Here is a 25308-nt window from a genome sequence, read left to right as displayed (position 1 = left end):
TTGTAAAATGTGTGCAATTAGAAATCTAATACAACGATCTCAAAATATCTCTGAAAACATCCATAATCATACAAGGCTTTAGAAATGTGAATGCAGACTGATGTATACGGTCATAAAATGTGAATATATTCTCAGAAAGCAACAGAGGGTAATAAAAAATTCTATGCACAGAACTTACCATATCTCCCATGACATTGTATGCAGGATAGCAATGTCATCCCTAAAGGGTGGTAAGAATGCCAAATGTGCTACAATTGAGACAAATAGCAGATACATTTAAGGGGAAGTCAGATAAACACAAGGGAGAAAAGAATAGAGGAATATGCTGATAGAGTTAGATGAAGAGGAGTGGAAGGAGGCGGTGTAGAATTTAACTGCCAGCATAGACCAGTTGGATCAAATAGCTGGTTTCTGTGCTGTAGATTCAATGTAACTATGAAGAGGCAAGCGCAACAGGAATTATGTATTACACTTGCAGGAAGTGCATATTAAAAGACAAACATTTGATTCAAGATTAGAATATAAATAGACAAATATTAAAATTACTGAAAGTTAACCCATCACATTCTAGAATATGCTGCCATTATAGAGCATATGGTCTTAAAATAAGTTTGATCCCTTGGAAACCAATGCTGGTTTGTCATTTTGGCAGTCTATCTAGCCGAGATCCCCAACTGTCCACATATTGATAGTATGGAACACCTGCCCAACAACTGTGGTGGGCTTTGTCCCTTGTTGTAAATACATTATCCCCTTGGACTTTGAAATAAGCTCCCTTCCCTGAAAAGGAGTGTTTCCACAGCATCGTGTGGTTTTTGTGGGTGTGTTTGGTTCTTGCCCAGAAATGACCAGATTTATCATAATTTCACAATGTGGCATCTTGAGATTGAACTCATGACCTCTGTTGTTAGTCCAGTAGAGACCAATGCCACACTGCACATTGAAAAAAGTGTGGACATACATGCAAATGATATCTTTCATAGTATACTGAATTATATGGAATGTTCATAAACTTGGTTATTAGTAAATTGTCACCATAGGGGCACCAATAAAAGCAAATAAGAAAAAAGTTTTATTTAGCTCAAAGCACTTTACATATAATTATTTTAATAAGCAGTGACAAATGAAATGTTGGCTATATTGTTAAATCACTAAAGAAGCTAGAGAATGTTATGCTAAAACGATACAGCCCTGCTCAGACCTGAGCTTGCATACTATATACCATGTTGATCACAGAAGCATAGAAAAGTTTTCAAACCCTAAGACAGTGAAGAGAAGCCATTGATCTGATCCCTAGCATCAGAGAAATAAGTGGAGGGAAAATAAATAAATAATTTGGCAATTCAAACTTGAAAGATGACTAAACGAATCTCAAAAAGAAACAAGTCCAGAATACATGAAACCACAACAACAAAACTAACAAAAACGGAAATGGAGGGCTGACATCAGTAAGTTCTTTACCCAAAACCACACTTGCTATGAATTTCTGTCGGCTCAAACTGTCTCCAAGGGCGAAAACAATAGTTTTCCAGAACAAATGAACCAAATGATCTTCCTCATCCATGCATATACAAACATGTTGTGAACTGCCTCTACTGTACCAGCCAAATGCTCTGTAAGGAAATCTATTACTACTTATGCAGATTTTAGTTTATTTGAAGTTTTCTGCTATTCCCCAATCAGATTCAAAACAAATATTTTATAGTTTGTGTAAAGGAAGCTATCAGGCATATTTTGATTCTTGCTATTGTGGGCACGATGGTTTCATTTTGAACTTGGATACACAGTATTTGGCAAGCTGCAAAAAAAAGTTTTGCTAATGGGCAAAGTACTTCAATTAAGATAATCAGTTCCACATATAGGAGGAAGGATCTTGATTACAAGGAAGAGGGAAGTTATACTCTCCAGTATAAAGAAGCCTCTAGACACTTTGTGCTCAAGACATATTCAATACCTAAGCACTAGGGACAACATTAAACATGAATGGGAAATTTAGCCACTTCTTACACAAAAGATTAACGTATTTTAAAAACTTGACCCGATCTTCCTATTCAGTCTTGTATTAGGACAGATTAGGCCAGAATATTGCCATGATCATTTTACAACAGTTCAACATTCAAAAATGACACACCTAAACAGAGTTTAAGTAATTTCCCACAAGCCTCATCACCTCCCTTGAACCCTTTCAAAACAAGCACAAGTTTTAATTGTCTCAAAGAGACATCATCTCAAATCAAGAACCGAGCAGGGAGACTTCCTTTAGCCAAAAATATAAGTTGATAAATCTTGCATTGGTTCCCAACACAGCACGCACTTAAATACAGAAATCATCCCAGCCAGTTTGTGTCAGCATTTACCTCCATGGGAGCAGACTCCAAAGTGCATTTAACCACTCTATCTGGATGAAGGAATGTGCAAACAATCAAGGTGTTTCAAGCAATTGGGTCCCGTGAAGTCTCACCAATTGGGGCAAAAAAATCCTCTATCTTGAACAAGTTAAATGGAAACAAATATGGCATCAATAGAAATACTCACTTTACAGATTGAGGATGATCTTTTCAATTTACAATTTCACTGCTGCTGGGTTATGATTTCATAGAAAAGCATTAATTTAAGTAATTCAACCACCTTCTTGCTATCCATTCATTTAGAGAAATGGTATTTACTGGATAATCTCCAGTTTTCAGGTATTATACAATCTCTGGCGCTCCTTCCAGTTTGATGTATCCCAAGTCATTATCACAATAATGATTTGCTACACACCATTAACCAGAGCCCCTTTTTTTAAACCCAACCACCAATAATTAAAAGACCAATTATTCTGACAGGACACACAACAGGCCTCTGATTTGATGCAAACATAATCACTTCACACATACCAGATGCCAAGCCCAGTTTGAGCCTGGGGAAAAATTCTTACTGCGGTGCAGGTGTGTACTTTGGTCAGCTAGTAGATACATAAATCATGATTCCTCCTCCTCTCCCTCCCAGCCCTCACCTCGGAGCACATACTTCACAATGATAAGCATACTTGGCATTTTCATTACATATTTACTAGCTACACCAGAGCCATGCAAAAATTCCACTTGATCTAAACCAAAGACGACACAGGCCCAGCAAAACGCTCCTCCCCATATTGTCCTCAACTGTACCAGATGGTGAGCAAGGAAATTTTCAATAGTCGTAACGAGGGACTACTGAAATAGCCTTTTTCATTTGATTTTATCACATTTCCCTCATTCCAGAGGATTAGTATCAGTACAGGACACAGAAGAGGAAAGAGCAGAGAGAAACAGTGAAACAAGGAGAATGGAACAGAGGATTTGTGAACAAAATTTTCATATCTTACTGTTTTAGTTGTTTGCATTACATGGAACGAAGACTAGAAAATCCTAACAAAGGGTGGCACAGTGGCTAGCACCGCAGCCTCACAGCTCCAGCGACCCGGGTTCAATTCTGGGTACTGCCTGTGCGGAGTTTGCAAGGTCTCCCTGTGACCGCTTGGGTTTCCGCCGGGTGCTCCGGTTTCCTCCCACAGCCAAAGACTTGCAGGTTGATAGGTAAATTGGCCATTGTAAATTGCCCCAAATATAGGTAGGTGGTAGGAGAATGGTGGGGACGTAGTAGGGAATATGGGATTAATGTAGGATTAGTATAAATGGGTGGTTGTTGGTCGGCACAGACTCGGTGGGCCGAAGGGCCTGTTTCAGTGCTGTATCTCTAAAAAAAAATAACAAAGCATACAAAGATAAACCACAAAAGCTGGAAATCAAAAAGAAAATGCAAACACAGATGAGAATGAAAATACATGGCTCAAATATGAACTAACTTTTCCCCAGTTTGCTCTGATTCGCTCTCTACTTTTTTCTAGTATAAACCCTTTAATGGAAAGAGAAATGTGAAAAAATTAGGTGACAAAAACAGCTACAGCACTCCACCATAACCATAAAAATTTTCTAATCAACCTCTACCTACTGTTTCAGCATTTTCCATCTATATTCTAACAAAGTACTTGCAAGCACTAACACTTAAGTCACTGGCTGTTCCCTACCTTCGCTAAATACCAACAGGTCGTCATTTTGAATTTACTTCGACTAAACTTAATTTCAGAGAACTTAAAGTGAGCAATTTAAAAATACTTCTTACAAAATTAGTTGGGAGTCAACAATAAGGCACTAAAACGATGCAAGACTTACTTTCAATCAAACAGAGACAGAAGCATTTTACCATGTTATGCACAATACATTATTCTGTTGTTACAGGAAGGCACAAATTCTAATTGCTTTCTACAAACACTAGATTGGTTCAGAGTTTAATTACTATTCAGGCTCCAGACCAGAATGGATGTCTTAAATGTGATTTGTAAGATTAAGTCTGCACACATATTAATTTTCTATTCCTCGAGTTTCTCTGTACATTCCAAATGGCTGCCTATTTCACTTAAAGAGCAATATAGAGAAACTGGAACAGCATGACAGGAAATGCAAACAACATTTCATATTCTGATTAAACAATCAAATTTCCTGCCGTACCACTTAAGACAGACCAAAGGACATGTTCTTGTCCTCATAAGACATACCATTTAAAACATTATTGTTCTGTTAAAGTGTAGATAAGTCACTTATTAAAACTACAAAGTGGGCAAAGACCAAAGAGCTGTAGATATTCAAGTGATGCTTCTGGAGTGTTCCTACACACTCTTAAAAAATAAGAGTATCTGAATGTGACAGGAGTGCGACAAGACAGGAAACATGCAGTAGACATTGTATTTACATTATTGCAGAATTCCTGTAGCAAATAAGTCAGTGGATATACTGTTTGATTAGGATAGGAATACTGTTATAGTAGAAAGTGCTAACATAGATTTTGGACTTGTAAGGCTAAAGCTTAAACAATGTTACAAAGCACAGTTCATACATGCCAATCAAGAAGTTGCAGACTTTGCGGCTCCAGTATGTTCTGTTGCTGGAGTGCCTGCATAATTCAAATATGCTTTTATTTCTATATACTTCCACCCTCACCTCACAGGATATAACAGAAATGTTCTTCAGACAGCATATAACATCTGAAATGTAGTAAGACATAAAGTCTACATATTCCAATGTTTGCAAGATATTGAACCTATCATCTTCTCTTGTTCCAATAGCTTATACAATATGCATCACAATAGCCTTTTCCAAATTTACTAAAAGCCCCAAAATAAAAGCAAAATACTGCAGATGCTGGAAATCTGAAATAAAAACAAAAAGAGCTGGAAATTCTCAGTTCTGATGAAAGGTTTCTCTGTTTCTCGCTCCACATTACTGGATTTTCAAATGAGGTAACCAGTTAATTGCTTTAAATTCTGTTGGCTAAACAAAAACTTTTTCCTTTCATTACTCATTAATCCTCAGCATCACTCCTAGAGTTGTAACCTTTTACATTTCTAATATTTGCTAGTTCTGAAGAAGGGTCACTGACCTGAAACGTTAACTCTGCTTCCCTCTCCACAGGTGCTGCCAGACCTGCTGAATATTTTCAGCACTTTTTGTTTTTATTACTAAAACCCCCAATGGAGGGGGAAATCTATAGGCTAGCATTTTCACTATTAAACTGAATTGATCCCCTGCTTGGTGTGGTAGCGAGCCCCACAATCTAAAGTTCGAGCTCTAGTCTGTAGCCATGCCCGAAATCTGAGGTGGCATGAGTTGGGTTTTACTATTTGCCTCAATGCCCTAGTCCTGGGTTGGGGGGAGGGCGGGGGAAGAAAGGGGTTACTATTATCACCGGCACCATATAATGGCCCCTATCAAAAAGGGCGTATGCACTCACCATGTAGGCTTACACAATGACTTTCAGCACCCATGGAATGGTGCCACAGCAAGAGGAATCAAAGCAAAAGTTAGCACTTCTATTTCGCCATGACCCAGGAAGGTAACTGATAAAACCCTGACTGCTTCCAAACAGAATTAGAATTATGTACATCCATCCACAGTTGAGTGTTAAAGAAAACGAAAAGTAGCCTTTCTCCATACAAAATAAATCAAGCAAACTTTATTTTATGATAAATACCAAGGTAAGAGACAATTAGAGCGGTCACTGAGAAAAACATTTCTCTCCACTTACCCGATAATAAAATCCTCCCCCAAATACACTGGTTGGTTTATATGCCAAATACCACTTTATGCAGTAATTACAGTACCAGGACAATTCATTATACTCCCCACCCCACAACGCAAGAAGTTTTCAAATTGAATTCACCATTTGCTCAAAACAAAAATACTGAAAACAGGAACTACACCAGCACATCTCATACCTTTACTGTACAAACCCAAGAAATGCCATCTCAACATTAAATCAGACATGAATCATTTTCTTTCATTTATACTAACACACACACACACACTAGAAATATGGATTATACAAAATTAACACTGGAGTTGTTAATCTTCAATCTAAAAAGGTTGACAAAAATTTAAAAAAAATGACCATTTCAATGGTTTACAGTAAAAAAAAAATCAGATGGCGTGCTGTCTAACCTGTTCATTAATGCATAGGAGTGGTGGACACCTGTAAAATAATTAGTCACTTTTCACTGGCTGGTGATTTTAAAGAACATTTTAACAGTTCTTCTGAGCAGGCACTTCCCAATTCTGTAGTAGTTAGTACTCTCCTAGATAACATCCAACAAGCCATGTGTTGCAAAAAAAACTGGTGTGTGGGTAAAAAAATAGGTCTCATTTTTAAAAAGTCGATCCTACAAAAAAATTGTAATCAAAATTGTGTTTAAAAAAAGACAGTCTCTGGAAAGCACAATACCGCGATAGTTCTTGATAAATGTTCGCCAGTTGAGGGAAACAAAGATCAGTTATTATACCTTTGGCAGACACAAGAAATGTGCAAGTCTGCTCTCTTGTCTTTGCAAAGGTTGTTAACTGAAATATCTCCCTCCTTTCCCAGCGCTGGGGGTCTGTAGTTTGCTGTATTGTCGATTAATGTCAGAGACACAGACTGGCTCCAGGTTAGCCCACGGGTCCTCCAGCATGGAGGGTTTGTAGTAATGTTCCACCGGCGCCGGGGATCTCCTCTCGCCGCCGCCGAAGGGAGTGGATGTTCTGGGCGAGCCCTGGTATTTGCGATGGGCAGGGCTGGGGGAATGTTGCTGAGAGCCGGGGGAGAGCGGGTGGTAGGGGGGAGAGGAGTATCGGCCCCGGTGCCGGGGGCTGAAGCCCTGCGGTTGCTGCTGCCCGGGAGACGGGCTGTTGTAGCGGTACTGATGGTGGAAGGGCCCCGAGCCCAGGCCCGGGCCTTGTTGTTGCTGCTGCGGTGATTTGCTGTAACCCCGGTGCCGGGCTCCGTAAGGCGGGGTGGGAGAGTTGCCCCAGGGGTACATGCTGCCGGGCTGCCCCGCCCCGGGAAATGGGCCTGAGCCCGGGCCTGGCGGCGGGCTCCGGAACCCCGGCCGCGAGCTCCCTCCGCCGGACGGCGACGGCCGGAAATTGGGACGGAACATTTAAACTTCCACTGAAACGGTCAGAAATCCAGAGTCCGGGCCCCGCGTCCAGCGCCGTCCCACCCTTCACTCAGCAACCTCGCGGCCTCCTCCACCACGTCGAAGCTTCTCGAATCCTGCGCCACCAGTTATGCCTTCCCCCTCCCCCGCCCCTTTTCCGGTTTCCCCCCGCGTCCGTCATTTCCGCTCCTGCGTCAACGCCCGCCAGCTGAGGCTGTATGCATGATCCCAGCCCTTACCGTCTCCGTCATTTCCGCTCGCGGCTCAGCAAGCGGAAGCCTTTTCCAGATCCCTGTCTCCGTCATTTCCGCTCACGGTCACATCTTTCCCGATTCTTCCCTACAGACGCACACCGTGTCGTCACAATAATCATGCGTCTGGCGAGAACTTCCGACGCCATCAGCAGGCAGCACAGTAGTTGCCATGGTAATGGTTCTGCTTGGTTTCCAGGGTTGCAGCTGATGCCTATCCTCTCCCTGTTGCTGCATTGGAGACAAAACACAATGACCTTGCTCTCTGCCTCACCACCATTATTTACATTTTATTTCCAAGAGAACAATCATTCATAATTGAGGCAAGTGTGGGAAAACAAATCTATGAATGAACAGGCAAGTAAGGTTTACTGTTGCTCTGAGAGAATTGGTTCCTGCATCGAGATCAGTGCTGTGGCCATCTTCACTATGTATGTGATCATAAAAGTAAATAAGGGTGTATAACAGCCCCAGGGCCGAAATGTGAATTCTTAAGGCCTGGATGTTTCTCACCCACCAAATGTTAATATTTATAAGCAAACATTATAAAACTCCAAGTCACCCATGAATATTGTGGATGAAATATTCCAGCCACAGGAGACAGCATTCGTACTTCCTATCAGTAGGATTTCCAGTAACTGGTAAACAGCAGTAATTTGAGACTGATAATAGGAAAAACAATATTTAAGACCTGAAATAATAGAAAATGGCGCATTTGGTCTCAGCATCAGAAGGAGAATGATAGCTTTAACATGAGAATCTTCATGTGAATTTCATTCATGAATGGGGTGTTTTGCTCTACACTGCTCAGTGAGTCAAATATGTGCTATAATGGCAGGAGCCTCACCGTATAGAGGACAGAATATAGTCATACCATCAGTAATACATTTCAAGTCTTGTACTTTTGGTAGACAATTTTTTCCTCTGTTGTCACAGTTTTCCCTCACACTTCCATGTCACCTTTTTCCACGTAAATTCCTCTATCATGGAAACTTCCAATGTAAACCACCCTCACCAACAATTGGGGCAATGAGCTTGTGGACTTCTTTGTCACTAACATTGAGACCATCCATTCAGCTGCCTCGACTATAGTCCTCTTCCCCAATTCCCTATAGGACCTCAGCTTGTCCATGAGACCCACCTCTTGCTCCCTTGATCTCATTCTCAATAGTATGTGTTTAGTGATACCGGCATTGTCAATAGTGGTCTCTGAACCTAATGCTAACCACCAACGTCTGACCTGGAACCCAAACTGTTAACCACAAACCTAAACTGAACCACTGACCCTAATCCCTGAATTTCATGGAGCCAATATCCAGGATTGGCTCAACCTTGCTGTCCTTGCAAACTACTCTGACATCTACAAGTTTCTTTTCCTCTTCAAAATCCTTGAACATATTGTTGCCTCCCAGCACCCCTATTCTAGAAAGGAGAGTAATAGAAAGCAGGAAACTATAGGCCAGTTAGCCAAACATCTGTCATTGGGAAAATGCTACAATTCATTTTTAAGGAAGTAGTAGCAGAACATTTATTTATTTTATTTAGAGATACAGCACTGAAACAGGCCCTTCGGCCCACCTAGTCTGTGCCGACCAACAACCACCCATTTATACTAATCCTACATTAACCCCATATTCCCTACCATTCGCCTACCACCTACCTACACTATGGCCAATTTACCTATCAACCTGCAAGTCTTTGGCTGTGGGAGGAAACCGGAGCACCCGGCGGAAACCCACACAGTCACAGGGAGAACGTACAAACTCCGCACAGGCAGTACCCAGAACTGAACCCGGGTCACTGGAGCTGTGAGGCTGCGGTGCTAAACACTGCGCCACTGTGAAAATCGTAATACAATCAAGCAGAGTCAACATGGTTTTATGAAAGGGAAATTGTGTTTGACAAATTTATTAGGGTTCTTTGAGGATGTAGCAAGCAGGGTGGATAAAGGGGAACTAGTAGATGTAGTGTATTTGGATTTCCAAAAGGCATTCGATAAGGTGCCACATAAAAGGTTACAAGATAACAGCTCATGGTGGTGGGGGTAATATATTAGCATGGATAGAAGAATGGCAAACTAACAGGAAACAGTTGGGATAAATGGGTCATTTTCAGGTTGGCAAACTGTAACATGGATCAGTGCTGGGGCCTCAACAATTTACAATCTATATAATGACTTGGATGAAAGGATAGAGAGTATTGTAGCCAAATTTGCTGGTGATACAAGGATTCATGGGAAAGCAAGTTGTGAGGAGGACACAAACTGTCTGCAAAGAGAGATATATAGGTTAAGCAAGTGGGCAAAAATTTGTCTGATGGAGTATAATGTGGGAAAATTTTCACTTTGGTAGGAAAAATAGAAAAGCAAAATATAATTTAAATCGAGACGGACTACAGAGAGATCTTGGTGTCTTCGTACATAAATGACCAAAAGTTAGCATGCAGGTACAGCAAGTAATTAGGGATGGACAATAAATGCTGGCCTAGCCAACGACACCCACATCCCATAAATTCATTTAAAAAATGGAACATTGACCTTTATTGCAAGGGGGATGGAGTATAAAAGTAGGTAAGTCTTGCTACAACTATACAGAGCATTGGTGAGAACTCACCTACAGTACTGCGTACAGTTTCGGTCTTCATAGTTAAGGAGGGATATACTTGCATTGGAGGCAGTTCAGAGAAGGTTTGCTAAGTTAATTTCTGGGATGAAGGGGTTGTCTTATGAGGAAAGGTTGAACAGGTTAGGCCTGTACTCATTGGAGTTTAGAGAAGGCGAGGTGATCTTATTGAAACATAAGATTCTGAGCGGCATGACAGGGTAGATGCTGAGAGGATGTTTCCCCTCATGAATCTAGAACTAGGGGCAGAGTTTCAGAATAAGGGGTCGCACATTTAAGACAGGGATGAAGAGCAATTTCATCTCTGAGGGTTGTGAATCTTTGGAATTCTCCACCCTAGAGACCAGTGGAGGCTGAGTCATTGAACGTATTCTAGGCTGAGTTAGACAGTTTCTTGAACTATCGGGGAGTCAAAGGTTATGGGGAACAAGCAGGAAGGTGCAGTTCCAGCCAAGATCAGATCAGCCATGATCTTATTGAATGGCAGAGCAGGCTCAACGGGCTGGATGGCCTACTCCTGCTGCTTCTTCTTGTTCTGTTCAGTGCCCATCTTTCCTGCAGCTTCATGTTTGATCTCTCCAATCAGGTTCTGCCCCACCAAACAGCCCTGATCCATTTCACAAATGATGTCTTTATCTGTGACCATGGTGTACCATCTCTTGTCCTCCTCTGCTGTTCTTGACATTGTCGACCATACCAGCCTCTCCTCTCCTTCAATGCCTCGCCTCCATTTTCCAACTCAGTTGCCTTAGTTCCACTCTTAGTTATCTAATTGTAGCCATAGCATCTCCAGCAATGGTTTCACTTCCTGCTCTCACAACATTAGCATTCCCCAAGGATCAAACATTTGCCCCTTTCTCTTCCTCATTTACATGCTGAACCTTGGCACCATCATCCGAAGACATGGGGTCAGCTTCTACATGCATGCTGACAGCCAGCTCTACCTTTCTTCTCTTCTACCTTTCTCAATCCCTCTGCTACCTCTGTGTTTTTAGAATTGTAATTCAACATTCATTCTTGAATGAGCATCAAGTTTCTCCAATTAAATATTCAGAAAAACAACGCTTTCCTCTTTGGCTCCACCACAAACTCCGAACCTTGCCAGATTCCATTAACCACCGCCCCCAAACAAAAATTAACCACTCACCCCAATTCTTGATTGGTTTCTGGGAAATTTGTGTCTCATGGCTTTTTGTAGTCCATGATCACTATATACAAAATCATTTACATAGATCCCTCTCTCTCCCCTTTCCTCACCCCATATAGGTGAATTAGATGGACCTCAGTCTTTTTTCACCTGGCAATTCCTATACAAATGTATTAGCAAATATCGTGTGGCATTACTAATGGCAAGTCAGATGACACATTGTTATATGCAGACAGCATGATATGTAATGCATAATGTATTAATCGGCCAAGACAAAACTTATAAATAATGTATCTGTATATATTTGGTTTTGGAAGCATTTGAACCTTTGAAACATGTCTTGCATCTTTGTGATTTACATCATCCTATTTTGTACGATTGCAAACAAAAACATTTGCCACTTTTTCAGAAGGCATCCTCCTTGAAACATGGAGCAAATGATAGTAACTGTATGTGAAGCGACGTCATTAAATTGTAAATAGGATGTCTTATTTAATATTTAATGATTTTGCTTTAACTTGAAAGTAGTAAGGCATTAACTGCATGCTTCACTTCATTTGACAGATAAATAATCTGAGCTTGCTTGATGAAAACGTCAGTTGGAAAATGGAATTCCAAAATGAAGTCATGGTTGACTGTGAAAAAATAACGTTTTCCAATCCTCTTGGAGGTGACAGTAATGTGACGAGTCCCACCCATTTTCTACATTCTTGGGAATCTGAAAGAAAACTCATAGATGTTCTCATCAGACTCAGTGAGGAAACCTATGAAGAAGACCAAAAGCAAATGGATCAGTTCATCCTTTGTAGTGGATGGGATGATGCAGTAAGTCGTTTAACCTTCTCGTCTCAGAATTCTCTGTTAAATTTGTCTCATCAGGTTGCATTTAAATTGTGAAGAACAAGGCCTCCCTTTATATGACTTGCTTATAATTATTTATGGGATATTTTAAATGGAGACAAACGATTGAGTAGAATGGGCCTATATTCTCTGGAGTTTAGAGGAATGAGAGGTGATTTCATTGAAACATATAACATTCTTTTGACAGGGTAGATTCTGAAAGGCTGCTTCCCTGGCTGGAGAGTCTAGCACAAGAAGGCATAGTCTCAGGATAAGGGATCAGCCATATCGGAATGAGATGAGGAGAAATTTATTCACTCAGAGGGTTGTGAATCTTTGGAATTCTCTACCCCAGAGTTGAGTATATTCAAGACTGAGAGTGACAGACTTTTGGGTACTTAGGGAATTGAGGAATAGGACGGGAAAGTGGAGTTGATGTAGAAGTTCAGCCTTGATTGTATTGAATGGCGGTCAGACTCAAAGAGCATATGGCATACTCTTGCTCCCATTTCTTGTGATTTAAGCCCGGAGTTATATGTTGGGCGGGAGGCCCTGCCGGCTGGCCGAAAGGTTGGTGGCAAGCCTGCTTCTGCCGGGCCTGGGGAGCCAGGCCGGGATTTTTCGCTCCCCAGGCCCTTAAATGGTCTTGGCTGGGGCTGCTACCTTCGTGAGGCAGCGTCTCACCTAATGGAGCTGCGGCCAGCCAGCGGGCTAGCAGCTCTTAGTCCCAGCAGCGCCACCGGGAGAAGTGGCCACTGCAGGGACTACATCCAGCCACCACAGCAAGAAGGAGGACGGCCCTTGAACTACGGTAAGTTTTTGGGGCCTCACTGGAGACAATCGACCAGGCCTGGCGAGGCAAGGGGGGAGGGTGCAGGGAAGTGTTGTGCATTGGGGGCAGTTGGGCATCGGGGGCAGCCCTCTGTGGGGCACAGGGTGCCCGATCAGGAGGGCACCCCTTAAGCCTGCAAGGCCTTTGCATCTGGCCGCCGAGGGTAAAATACCCGCGGCGGCGGGAGGAGGCCCAGTTAAATGGCCACTTAAGGGCCTTGATTGGCCCGGGGTGGATGGGCCGTTTCTCACCGCTGCCCTGCATAATATTGCAGTGGGGGCAGGAGAGGTTCGGGGACGGCCCCTCACCCCCCCAACCTTCCACTCACTTTTACGCCCCCCAGCACCTCCCCGTCACCAGCCTGCTTGTCTGGGGGCCGTATAATTCCAGCCTAAGACTTTCTTCTTCCCGTATTAACTGATGTTGGGCTGCAGTTCCAAAAGTACTGGTAGCCTCTGGATCTTCTATTAACTGGCCGTCCTTCATGCATACGAGCATACTTACGAACCTACGAAAAGATAGGAAAAGACCAGCTGGTCCACCAGGCTTTCCCACATAATCATGTTGCACTGAGCATCATGATGCCTCTGGGAGTAAACTGTAGTACATTTGAACTTCTGTTAGCTTTTGATAAACCCTGATATCCAATGATTTGATGTTGACCCATGTTGATGACAGTAATTAAACTTCATTCGGCACAAGCAAATCATGATACAGTATCTGTCACACATAACCTGTCAAATTTCATTTCTCTGGCATGCTGAACTTCAGTCAAGCTCGCCATTCTCAGTGTTCTAATCGCTAACACTACTGGCTGATTGCAGGGTCCTAAGCTCCCAAAAGTTCCCTTCCTTAATTGGCTAGATTGCACTAACCACACCAGTCCTAGGACTTCACGTGCACTGAATGTCAATGTCCCATCTGAGTCACCAATTTGTTAGCTTTTGATAAACCCTGATATCCAATGATTCAATGTTGACCTATTTTTGGTGGCAATGATTAAACTTTATTCAGCACAAGAAAGACTTGATACATTACAGTATCTGAGCAAGATATTCAAGGTATAACAGAGATCTATTACTCCGTTTATGCCTGGGGTAGAAGCCTCGATTAAATGTATCTGCAACCTCTGGATCGGTCCTTGGTTCACCCTCTAATTTTTCCTGAATTCCCTCAGAAGTCTTCTACACCTCCTGTCCATGTGGACCCCCTTCTTACACCCTTTTTCTATGATTCAAAAATCACTGAATTTTGCTAGATGAATCATGTTATTGTTCAATTGCATGGACAACATGTCTGTGAAGCCCCTGCTTGCTTAGGTTTTGATCTTCTGACCCCCAATATCACTTATTTTGACGGTAGGGACTGTTAGCAGGTGCAGCTCGGGGCGACACAAAAGGGGCATGTTTTCACACTGGAGACATATGGCATCTTGACGGTTCAAGGTCCCTGTGAAGTATCCATTATGCCAGCCATTAGCTGAAATACTGGTATTCCCTTTCTTTTCACAGCATTCCAATGATGTTATGTCTGACCTTGGTTCCCACACACAGTTGACCCTGCTCCATCTCATGTCCTTGCTGGTGGCTAACATCCAACTTTCGCTTTTTAAAAAATTCATTCATGGGATGTGGGCGTCGCTGGCTAGGCCAGCATTTATTGCCCATCCCTAATTGCCCTTGAGAAGGTGGTGGTGAGCTGCCTTCTTGAACTGCTGCTCTCCTTGGGGTGCTGTTAGGAAGGGAGTTCCAGGGTTGTGACCCAGCGACAGCGAAGGAACAGTTCCTTTGTTATAGTTCCAGGTCAGGATGGTGTGTGGCTCGGAGGGGAACTTGCAGGTGGTGGTGTTCCCATGCACCTGCTGCCCTTGTCCTTCCAGGTGGTAGAGGTTGCGGGTTTGGAAGGTGCTGTCGAAGGAGCCTTGGTGAGTTGTTGCAGTGCATCTTGTACACACTGCTATCACCGTGTGTCGGTGGTAAAGGAAGTAAATGTTGAAGGTGGTAAATGGGGTGCCAATCAAGCGGGCTGCTTTGTCGTGGATGGTGTTGAGCTTCTTGAGTGTTCTTGGAGCTGCACCCATCCAGGTAAGTGGAGAGTATTCCATCACACTCCTCACTTGTGCCTTGCAGATGGTGGATAGGCTTTGGGGAGACAGGAGGCGAGTTACTCGCTGCAGAATTCCCAGCCTCTGACCTGCTCTTGTAGCCACAACATTTATGCGGCTAGTCCAGTTCAGTTTCTGGTCAATGGTGACTCCCAGGATGTTGATAGTGGGGGGAATTCAGCGATGGTAATGCCATTGAACATCAAGGGGAGATGGTTAGAATCTCTCTTGTTTGAGATGGTCATTGTCTGGCACTTATGTGGCGCGAATGTTATTTGCCACTTATCAGCCCAAACCTGGATGTTATCCAGGTTTTGCTGCATTCTCGACATGGGCTGCTTCAGTATCTAAGGAGTCGCGAATGGTGCTGAACATTGTGCAATCATCAGCGAACATTCCCACTTCTGACCTGATGATGGAGGGAAGGAAATTGATGAATCAGCTGAAGATGGTTGGGATACTACTCTGAGGACCTGCTGCAGTGATGTCCAGAAGCTGAGATGATTGACCACCAACAACCACAACCATCTTTCTTTGTGCTAGGTATGAGTCCAGCCAGCAGAGAGTTTTCCCTCTGATTCCCATTGACTACAGTTTTGCGAGGGCTCCTTGATGCCATACTCAGTCAAATGCTGCTTTGATGTCAATGGCAGTCATTCTCAGCTCACCTGTTGAGTTCGGCTCTTTTGTCCATGTTTGGACCAAGGCTGTAATGAGGTCAGGAGCTGAGTGGCCCTGGCAGAACCCAAACTGAGCATCAGTGAGCAGGTTATTGCTGAGCAAGTGCCACTTGATAGCACTGTCGACGACCCCTTCCATTACTTTGCTGATGATCGAGAGTAGACTGATATGGCAGTAATTGGCCAGGTTGGATTTGTCCTGCTTTTTGTGTATAGGACTTACCTGGGTAATGTTCCACATTGCTGGGTAGGTGCCAGTGTTGTAGCTGTACTGGAACAGCTTGGCTCGATGTGCGGCTAGTTCTGGAGCAAAGTCTTCAGTACTATTGCCGGAATGTTGTCAGGGCCTATAGCCTTTGCAGTATCCAGTGGCTTCATCCATTTCTTGATATCACGTGGAGTGAATCGGATTGGCTGAAAACTGGCATCTGTGATGCTGGGGATCTCAGGAGAAGGCCGAGATGGATCATCCGTTTGGCACTTCTGGCTGAAGATGGATGCCAATACTTCAGCCTCGTCTTTTGCACTAATGTGCTGGGCTCCCCCATCGTTGAGGATGAAAATATTTGTGGAGCCTCCTCCTCCTGTCACTTGTTTAATTGTCCACTACCATTCACGACTGGATATGACAGGACTGCAGTGCTTAGATCTGATCCGTTGTGGGACCGCGGTGCCTCATCAGACCCCTTTCCTATCCTGAGTGGTGTGAAACAGGGCTGTGTTCTCGCACCTACACTGTTTGGGATCTTTTTCTCCCGAATGCTCTCACATGCGTTCAAGTCTTCAGAAGAAGAAATTTTCGTCCACACAAGATCAGATGGCAGGTTGTTCAACCTTGCCCATCTAAGAGCGAAGACCAAAGTACGGAAGGTCCTCATCAGGGAACTCCTCTTTTCTGACGATGCTGCATTAACATCTCACACAGAAGAGCGTCTGCAGAGACTCATCGACAGGATTGCAACTGCCTGCAACGAATTTGGCCCAACCATCAGCCTCAAGAAAATGAACTTCATGGGACAGGACGTCAGAAATGCTCCATCCAGCAATATCAGCGACCATGCTCTGGAAGTGGTTCAAGAGTTCACCTACCTAGGCTCAACTATCACCAATAACCTGTCTCTCGATGCAGAAATCAATAAGCGCATGGGAAAGGTGCCCGCTGCTATGTCCAGACTGGCCAAAAGAGTGTGGGAAAATGGTGCACTGACATGGAACACAAAAGTCCGAGTGTATCAAGCCTGTGTCCTCAGTACCTTGCTCTACGGCAGCAAGGCCTGGACAACGTATGTCAGCCAAGAGCGACATCTCAATTCATTCCATCTTCGCTGCCTCTGGAGAATCCTTGGCATCAGGTGGCAGGACTGTATCTCCAATGCAGAAGTCCTCGAGGCGGCCAACATCCCCAGCATATACACCCTACTGAGCCAGCGGCGCTTGAGATGGCTTGGCCATGTGAGCTGCATGGAAGATGGCAGGATCCCCAAGGACACATTGTACAGAGAGCTCGTCACTGGTATCAGACCTGCCATCCATGTCTCCGCTTTAAAGACATCTGCAAATGCGACATGAAGTCCTGTGACATTGATCACAAGCCGTGGGAGTCAGCTGCCAGTGATCGCTAGAGCTGGCAGACAGCCATAAAGGCGGGGCTAAAGAGTGGCGAGTCGAAGAGACGTAGCTGTTGGCAGGAAAAAAGACAGAAGCGCAAGGAGAGAGCCAACTGTGCCACAGCAGGATGGGAGAGATTAGGAGGGATGATTAAAGGCTTAATTAAAGATATGGTCAGTAGTTTCAAGTGTTTAAGGTCATAGTTTAAGTGAACTGAGGCTGAGGTCACTTAGAGTTTAATGGTTGTTTGATCAGGGAATTGTGAAGACTGGAATATGACTTTCAAGATGCAACTTAGGAGCACACAGCATGTTAAGTTTGTTTTGCATTCATAACAGTGTGATATCTGCGCGCGCGCGCGCACACACACACACACACACAGATGTAGCATTTTTAACATATTACTCAGAGTTCCCGTGGTGTTGTTCACAGGTCAGATGACACACACGATGAGCGCATTAATACATAACGTGTTATTTTGGTGTTAAGGTTGATGTGCGTCCACTATAAGGTTACAGCATCGAATTTTAAGTAAACAGATCTTCAAGTCATTCAGTTGTTTGATCAGAAAACTTTGGAGATTCAAAGATGCTGATCAGTTCCAACCTGCAGCTAATGAAACATAAAGCATTTTAAAATGATCTTGGCTCTAGAATAAGTGCAATGTCTGCATGTGCACACATACAGTTAACATATAAATATTTTCGAGGGGCTGAACTTTGCGAGTGCCCCATATGGGAATATGGTATGTATTTTGAAAACCACTGGTGATTTTGACAAAGAATAATAGAATGGTTACAGCACAGAAGGAGGCCATTCAGCCCATCATGTCCTTGCTGTCTCTCTGCAAGGGCAACTCTGCTAGCCCCACACCCCTGCCCTTTCCCTGTTGCCCAGCAATTTTCTTCTCTTCAGTGCTTCTCCAATTCCCTTTTGAAAACCATTATTTCAGCTGTTTGGCTGCTAACAACTTCTGCTTGATATATATTCCTTCTTTGCAATTATGTTTATTACAATGGTATAAAAAGACACTTGATAAATTGTTTATTATATGCCTGGCCAGTCAAGAGAGTCAGTCTCTGATGAGAAAAAAAAATCTCAAATCTTATTGCAGTGACTCCTTTTCCCAAACTGCTCATTGTTGCTTAACTAAACTGATGGTAAAGCAGAACCATAGGAACAGGAGTAGGCCATTCAGCCCATCAAGCCTCTTCTGTCATTCAGTGAGATCATAATAAATTACTCAACTCCATCCACCTACATTAGCTCTAACTCCTTTTCTACCCTTGGCTTGGAAATATCTAAAAGAAATGACTTTTGACATTTTCCTGTGAAACATTTAGGTTGGCTAACATACAATGTACAGTAACAAATAAAATAAAATAAAACATTTTTCAAAAATGTTTAGGGTGGCACAGTGGTTAGCACCCAGCCTCACAGCTCCAGGGACCCGGGTTCGATTCTGGGGACTGCCTGTGCAGAGTTTGCAAGTTCTCCCTGTGACCGCGTGTGTTTTCGCCGGGTGCTCCGGTTTCCTCCCACAGCCAAAGGCTTGCAGGTGATGGGTAAATTGGCCTTTGTAAATTGCCCCTAGTGTAGGTAGGTGTTAGGGAATATGGGATTACTGTAGGGTTAGTATAAATGGGTGGTTGTTGGTCGGCACAGACTCGGTGGGCCGAAGGGCCTGTTTCAGTGCTGTATCTCCAAACAAAAATTTATTTAATCTTATGAATGTACAACGATGTGTTGTTGATGGTGAGTAACGATTTGATTAGGGATCCAAATAGTGTCATAAAGTGCAAGTGCAGTGTTTTATGACTGACAGCTGGTATTTAAGATTACATTCTTCTAGTGTATTCAATCTCAGACAATGTTTTTCATATAATTGCTAAGCAGCACAATTTTACTCTGCCATTTCACCATCAACTTTGAACTGACATAAAGATGATATTCCTAGAAAATATTCAGGCTCCAAAGCACCCTAAAGCTGTGTGGAATGTGACCAACTCGAGGAGGCAGACTCAGTGTTTCAACTTACAAACAGTGCAGTATAACTCTAACTCAAGCTTTAAAAATTTATCAAAAATGGAATCTCTCTGGTGATATTAAAATTAAACCAGTTGCAGCTTTGCATATGCAAGTAGAATTCCTTTATTGCTTAGCAGAGTGCGATGGGCAGCAGGTGTACCTCAGGTATGCTGGCTAAACATGCTCTGCACATGTATGGCCCAATAAGAATAGCTGTAGTATATTGTTCATAAATATTATAACCTTTAAATCATTTGACAAATATTGCAGAAAAAGGCTGCATTAGATATAATGATGGAAGCATTTTAAGTTTAAGAATACTCATTCATCGCCTTAAATCAAAATATCTATTACATAATGTATTACTTTTTTTTTTGAGTACAGTGGCATTATATTTAGCTATGATGTCATAGTTATTGGAAATAATACTTATATAATAGAGGGGTATGGTAAAGTATTTTTCACTAATAATTACAGGGGAGTTAAGTGCCAGTAATTGTATGAAAATTAAGAGCTTGGATATCTAAATTACATGGCAATTTGGGATTAATTTTAAAAAGTACCTATTTGTATAGGAAGGTATAAATGACTGTCTGAGTAGGAGTAATTGTTTAATGGCTTAGGGCTATTTTTGGAATGGACTTTTTATTGAACTTTTATCCACCCTGTTTCACTGAACTTGTGTTTTGCTTCTGCTGCATTTAAGGTAATTGGCAAAAGAACCAGAGGGAAGGTGAGATTTTTTTTCCACACATCGAGTTGTTCTGATCTGAAAATGCACTGCCTTAAAGGATGGCAGAAGACTATTCAATAGTAACCTTCTAAAGGAAGTAGGGAAAGAGCAGGGGAGTAGGACCAATTGGATAGTTCTTTCAAAGAGCTGGCACAAGCACGATGGGCAGGATGATCTCCTTTCGTTCTGTATGATTCCATGCTGCCTCCAATGCCTAGAAAGCTTACAGTCTCAATAAGGCAGTTTCAAATTTATAGACTACAACCAAAGATGAGTGCATGGTTCCTCTACTGTTGGCTCCAATTAAAAATACAAATGGTCCAACTTACCTTGTTTCAGCTACAGCCAAGACCTTTTTGGTGAACGTCACCAGCAGCCTCTGGATTCTCTGACTTCACTCCTGCCTGGAGGTAGAGAACTGTGCCAGAAGCAAATATAAAAGGGGAAAAAATGAGACCAGGAAGTCAGTATAGTACTGCTCCAAAACCTGTCTTGCAATGTAAAAGCTTCAAAAGAACAACTAGCCTTGAAACTCACCTCCTCTAAATGGTCATTATTCATCTCGGAACTTTAACAGTGACTCTTGGTTAACTACTCAGTTGTGAGAAGGTCACAACTAAACCAGATTCTTACCCCAACCGTCCACACTTGTGCACCTCCAACAAGAGCCAAAAGATAGTGATTAGGAGTAAGAATCCTGGCTGAGTCCAGCCCAGAGACACTGAAGCCAATTCTAGTGGCCCTCTCGCCATCCCAATAGAGATAAATTAATCAGCATTTCTAATATGGAACCTTCCTAGTCTACAAATCTCAGCTGTTCATTAGACAGTCCTGCTGAGTCAGTCATTGGGGAAAATCACTAAAATGCCATGTCCGGGATTGGCTCAGGCTGAGGGAGTCTATCCTGGCAAGTGTGCGTTTTGTGACATTATTCTAAAGTGATTCATTAACTTTGTCAATATAATTGACAAAGGCATTAAACACTTGGTGATGTTAAAATAGAAAGAATTGAGTTCTGTGACTTATCAGAAACTAGTTCTAGATAGAAGTTGGTACCTTTTCTTAATAAATTTCAGTATATAGTAGCTTGGAGCAATGGTTGCACAGCACTAGACACTGGTGAATACATAGGTATCTGAACTTTGCTTCATTTTTTCCACAAGTAAAGGAATAAAATTCTTTCTATGTCATAGCTCATTAGGCTGTAGTCACTTACCACCATCTCAAACAGCTAATGTAACTTTAAAAGGTTTCCTTTTTTATAGGTGCATGGCTGGAGAAGGGGTAATTCCTACTCCTCTGTTAATACTCTGAAGAAGTCAAAGAAATCAAGAAAAGAGGAGAGGAATGACAGCCGCTGCGTGCTCTGTGCAGAAATGGTGCCCATCTCAGAAAGGAAAGCTTTCCAAGAAGTTGAATATTCTAACCCTTCATCCAAATTATCCAACAGCACAATGGCATATAATTTCACAGGGAAGAATACTAACTCCTCTGCGGAGAGAACTCCTCCTCCTGTTTCACAAACCAAGTTGCAGCAGTATAGCTTCACAGTTTCACAGAGGCAAACAAGTGAAGCAACTCAAGAAATCCAGGTCCAAGACAAGACAGAGACTGACGTTAACCCATCTCACGAAACAGTGGGTGAAACTATCCATGGTCCCGATCAACAGACCCCAGTAAAAAAAAACTTCTCTGTGCTGCCACCTGTAAAAATGGCTAATGGCGACGAAACATCTGTCTCAGGTTTCAGAACAGGAAGAACGTTTTGTTTGGACATACAAAATGGCAACCGAGATCTTCAAACTGTGAGTGTAATGTCGAAGCGCAATAACAACAAAGCCAACATGCACATTAGGGCCCATGCTTGTAATATGGCCATGTTCCAGGTCAGCAAGATCCAAAAGGCTGGGACTTCTGCTCCTGTTGGATTTACAAGGATGCCCTTCCAGCACACCATGAATCATTGGTGCTGGCAATATTCTTTGATGCAAGGCAACCACAACCTGGCCATCAATGGCACCCCGGCCTCCAAACTAGTGGAGTGCCATAGCGTAAGGGTGCAGCCCTCGAAAGTAACAAAATGCCAGACAAAGAACATAAAGCAAGACGACTTCAGTAAATCTGCTTTCAGTCACAATGGCCCAAGCAGTAAACATTTGGGTAGAATAAGACAAAGGAATGTTGCGGGGAGAGATATACTCCCCATGATCCCACAGCCAGACCCACCACCGTCATCAGGAACCAGGATAGCAATCTCCATATTGCCACATAAACTTCTTTAGTCTTACCAAGTTTTCTCCTCTTTGCCCTCCCCACTCCCAGGGCTAACGGTTGTCGAGACAGATTATGGTGCCCCTCTCGGCACCCTAGCTGAGATGAGCTAACTCAGTACAGACCACCAATTGACCCTAAGGCAACATCCGGACTGTAAAAGGTTTATTGTGTTGTCACTGGGAAAGGGAATTAGCAATCTAGAAGTAATAATGCACAATAATTTATTGTATGATGTTTATTAGAGAACAGCAAGGATGTATTTGGGTAAGTGACACACACACACACACACACACACACACACACACACACACACAGATAAATGTTTCTGTAATTTATGTAAAAGTGAATCTAATATTGCAGGATCTTATACTTGTTATACTGCAATATACCTCCAGGTCTTAAATTGTGATATTCATAATGCATTTTGTCTCGTGTCACAATAATTTAATTTCAGCTTCGGATGATAACAGCAAAAGCAAAACAAAAAACTTTAAAACGTCGTAACTTCATATAGTATAAGCCTGATGTGAAACTTATTACAACAAAATAATTGCTTTTTCAAGATAAGCATCGGGGAATTTGGGTTAGAAATCTTCAGCAAATTACAGCAGAAAATGTCATCTGAACCTTGAAAGTACTTCCCCCACCTCCCTCCATGAAGGTGCTGAATCATCCCCGGATAGTTTCATAAACACTATTGTACACAAACAACAACCATTCATGTGTGAACCAAAATAGTTAGTGTCCATCACATTTGTGCACAAGCCTGTCCTCACCAGTTGTCCATACAATAACATTTTCCAAAGAAATCACTGGATAACAATCAGGAGCAGCAACCCTGAATGATATTTCCTTTTCAGAACCCAGAAATGAGTCTATTCTATTACGGTTAGTCTTCATCATTTGTCATGGTAAATTAGAATTCAATTAATAAATCTAGAATTAAAAAGCTAGTCTAATGGTGACCATGAAACCATTGTCGATTGTTGTAAAAACCCATCTGGTTCACTAATGTCCTTTAGGGAAGGAAATCTGCCTTGGCTCAAAGACTGATGTGGGAGAAGTGAGTTTCAGTTCTTGGGGCACTGGCACCAGTACTGGTGAAAGTGGGATCTGCACCAGAACCGTGCTGGGACCAGTGCTCTAGCAAACTGTATAACTGGGGAAGTAGAGAGAGCTTTAAACTGCACGAGGGGGTGAGTGATCAAGCCTGAGTAGATGTAGCAAAATCAAGGGGTAGAATCAAGGCAGGAGAGCAGAATAGTAATATGGGAAATGAAGGTCAGAGAATGGCAGGAAGGGACAGAGAGAAAAAACCTAATAACACACCAACATCAAGACTAGATGTTACAAAGATAACAAAAAGATAAAACTAAAGGCTCTGTATTTGAATGCACATAGAATTCGTAACAAAGTAGACAAACTGACAGCACACATTGAAGTAAATAAATATAATCTGATAGCCATTACAGAGACGTGGCTGTAGGATGACAAGGATTAGGTCCTGAATATTGAGGGGTATATGACATTCAAGAAGAATAGGAAGCTAGGTAAAGGTGGAGGGGTAGCACTGTTAATCAAAGATGGCATTGGTGCAATATTTAGAGAAGACCTTGGTTCGGGAGATCAGGATGTAGAATCAGTTTGGGTGGCGGTGAGGACTAGTAGGGGAAAGAAGTCACTAGCGGAAGTCGTCTACAGGCCCCCTAACAGTAACCCCAATGTAGGACCAAGTATACAAGAATAAATATTAGGTGCTTGTGATAAAGGGAAGGTAATAATCACGGATGATTTTAATCTACATATAAACTGGAAAAGTCAGATTAGAAATAGTATCCTGGATGAGGAGTTCATAGAATGCTTTCAAGATAGTTTCTTAGAGCAGTATGTTCTGGAACCACCCAGAGAGCAGGTTATATTAAACTTAGTATTGTGTAATGTGACAGGATTAATTAATGACCTCAGAGTAAAGGCACCTCTAGGTAGCAGAGACCACAATATGATTGAATTTTACATCCAGTTTGAAAGAGAGAAAAGTGGGTCTAAGACTAGTATTTTAAACTTAAATGGGCAACTATGTGGGCATGAAAGCTGAGCTAGCTGAAGTAAACTGGGTTACTAGGCTAGGAGATAGAACGATAGAGAAGCAGTGGCAGACATTTAAGGGGAAAATTCAGAATACTCAGAATAAGTATATTCCTACTATAAAGAAAAATTCTAAGGAGAGGACCCCCACCATCTGTGGTTAATTAAATAAGTTAAGGAAAGCATCAAACTTTAGGAAAAAGCATATAATTGAGCAAAGTTAAGTGGCAGGTCAGATGATTGGCCAGAATATAACAAACGACAGAGAATGACGAAAACGTTAATCAGGAGAAAGAAATTAGAGTACGAGAGGAAGCTAGCTAGAAATGTAAAAATGGATAGCAAGGGTTTCTACAGGTATTTAAAAAGGAAAAGAGTAAATAAGGTGAGTGTTGGTCCTCTAGAGAGTGAGAATGGGGAGTTAATAGTAGATAATAAGGAAATGGAGGATGAAATGAACAAATATTTTGCTTCTGTCTTCACTACAGAGGATACAAAAAACATGCCAGTAATAGCTGTAAATCAGGAGGTGGAAGGAGGAGAGGAACTTGGTGAAATTACAATCTAACATCAGTGGTTGGGAAACTATTGGAAAAAGTCTTGAGGGACAAGA

At 42.4% G+C, this 25308-nt stretch overlaps 2 protein-coding genes across 2 annotated transcripts; one reads left to right on the top strand and one right to left on the bottom strand.

Annotated features, from left to right (window-relative positions):
- Positions 1–6003: 6003 nt before the first annotated feature.
- On the bottom strand, positions 6004–7639 carry mplkip (M-phase specific PLK1 interacting protein). The gene has a single exon (XM_068049867.1). It carries the CDS (start codon positions 7490–7492, stop codon positions 6911–6913), a length of 582 nt encoding a protein of 193 aa, XP_067905968.1. The 5' UTR covers positions 7493–7639; the 3' UTR covers positions 6004–6910.
- A 119-nt stretch (positions 7640–7758) lies between these two features.
- On the top strand, positions 7759–23001 carry si:ch73-103b9.2 (uncharacterized protein LOC100150067 homolog). The gene is made up of 3 exons (XM_068049102.1): positions 7759–8100; positions 12076–12336; positions 21602–23001. The coding sequence occupies exons 1-3, from the start codon at positions 8089–8091 to the stop codon at positions 22616–22618; spliced, it is 1290 nt and encodes a 429-aa protein (XP_067905203.1). The 5' UTR covers positions 7759–8088; the 3' UTR covers positions 22619–23001.
- The last annotated feature ends 2307 nt before the right edge of the window (positions 23002–25308 follow it).

Source organism: Heterodontus francisci, chromosome 17, assembly GCF_036365525.1.
Source record: "Heterodontus francisci isolate sHetFra1 chromosome 17, sHetFra1.hap1, whole genome shotgun sequence".
In the NCBI taxonomy this organism is placed as follows: domain Eukaryota; kingdom Metazoa; phylum Chordata; class Chondrichthyes; order Heterodontiformes; family Heterodontidae; genus Heterodontus; species Heterodontus francisci.
Note: the sequence above shows the minus strand (reverse complement) of the source record. Positions and strands in the feature narration are given on the sequence as shown.

Coding starts and splice junctions, on each gene's coding strand:
- mplkip (XM_068049867.1), bottom strand. CDS start 7,492: ATGTTCCGTCCCAATTTCCGGCCGTCGCCGTCCGGCGGAGGGAGCTCG.
- si:ch73-103b9.2 (XM_068049102.1), top strand. Junction 12,337..21,601: donor GTAGTGGATGGGATGATGCA/GTAAGTCGTTTA, acceptor CCTTTTTTATAG/GTGCATGGCTGGAGAAGGGG.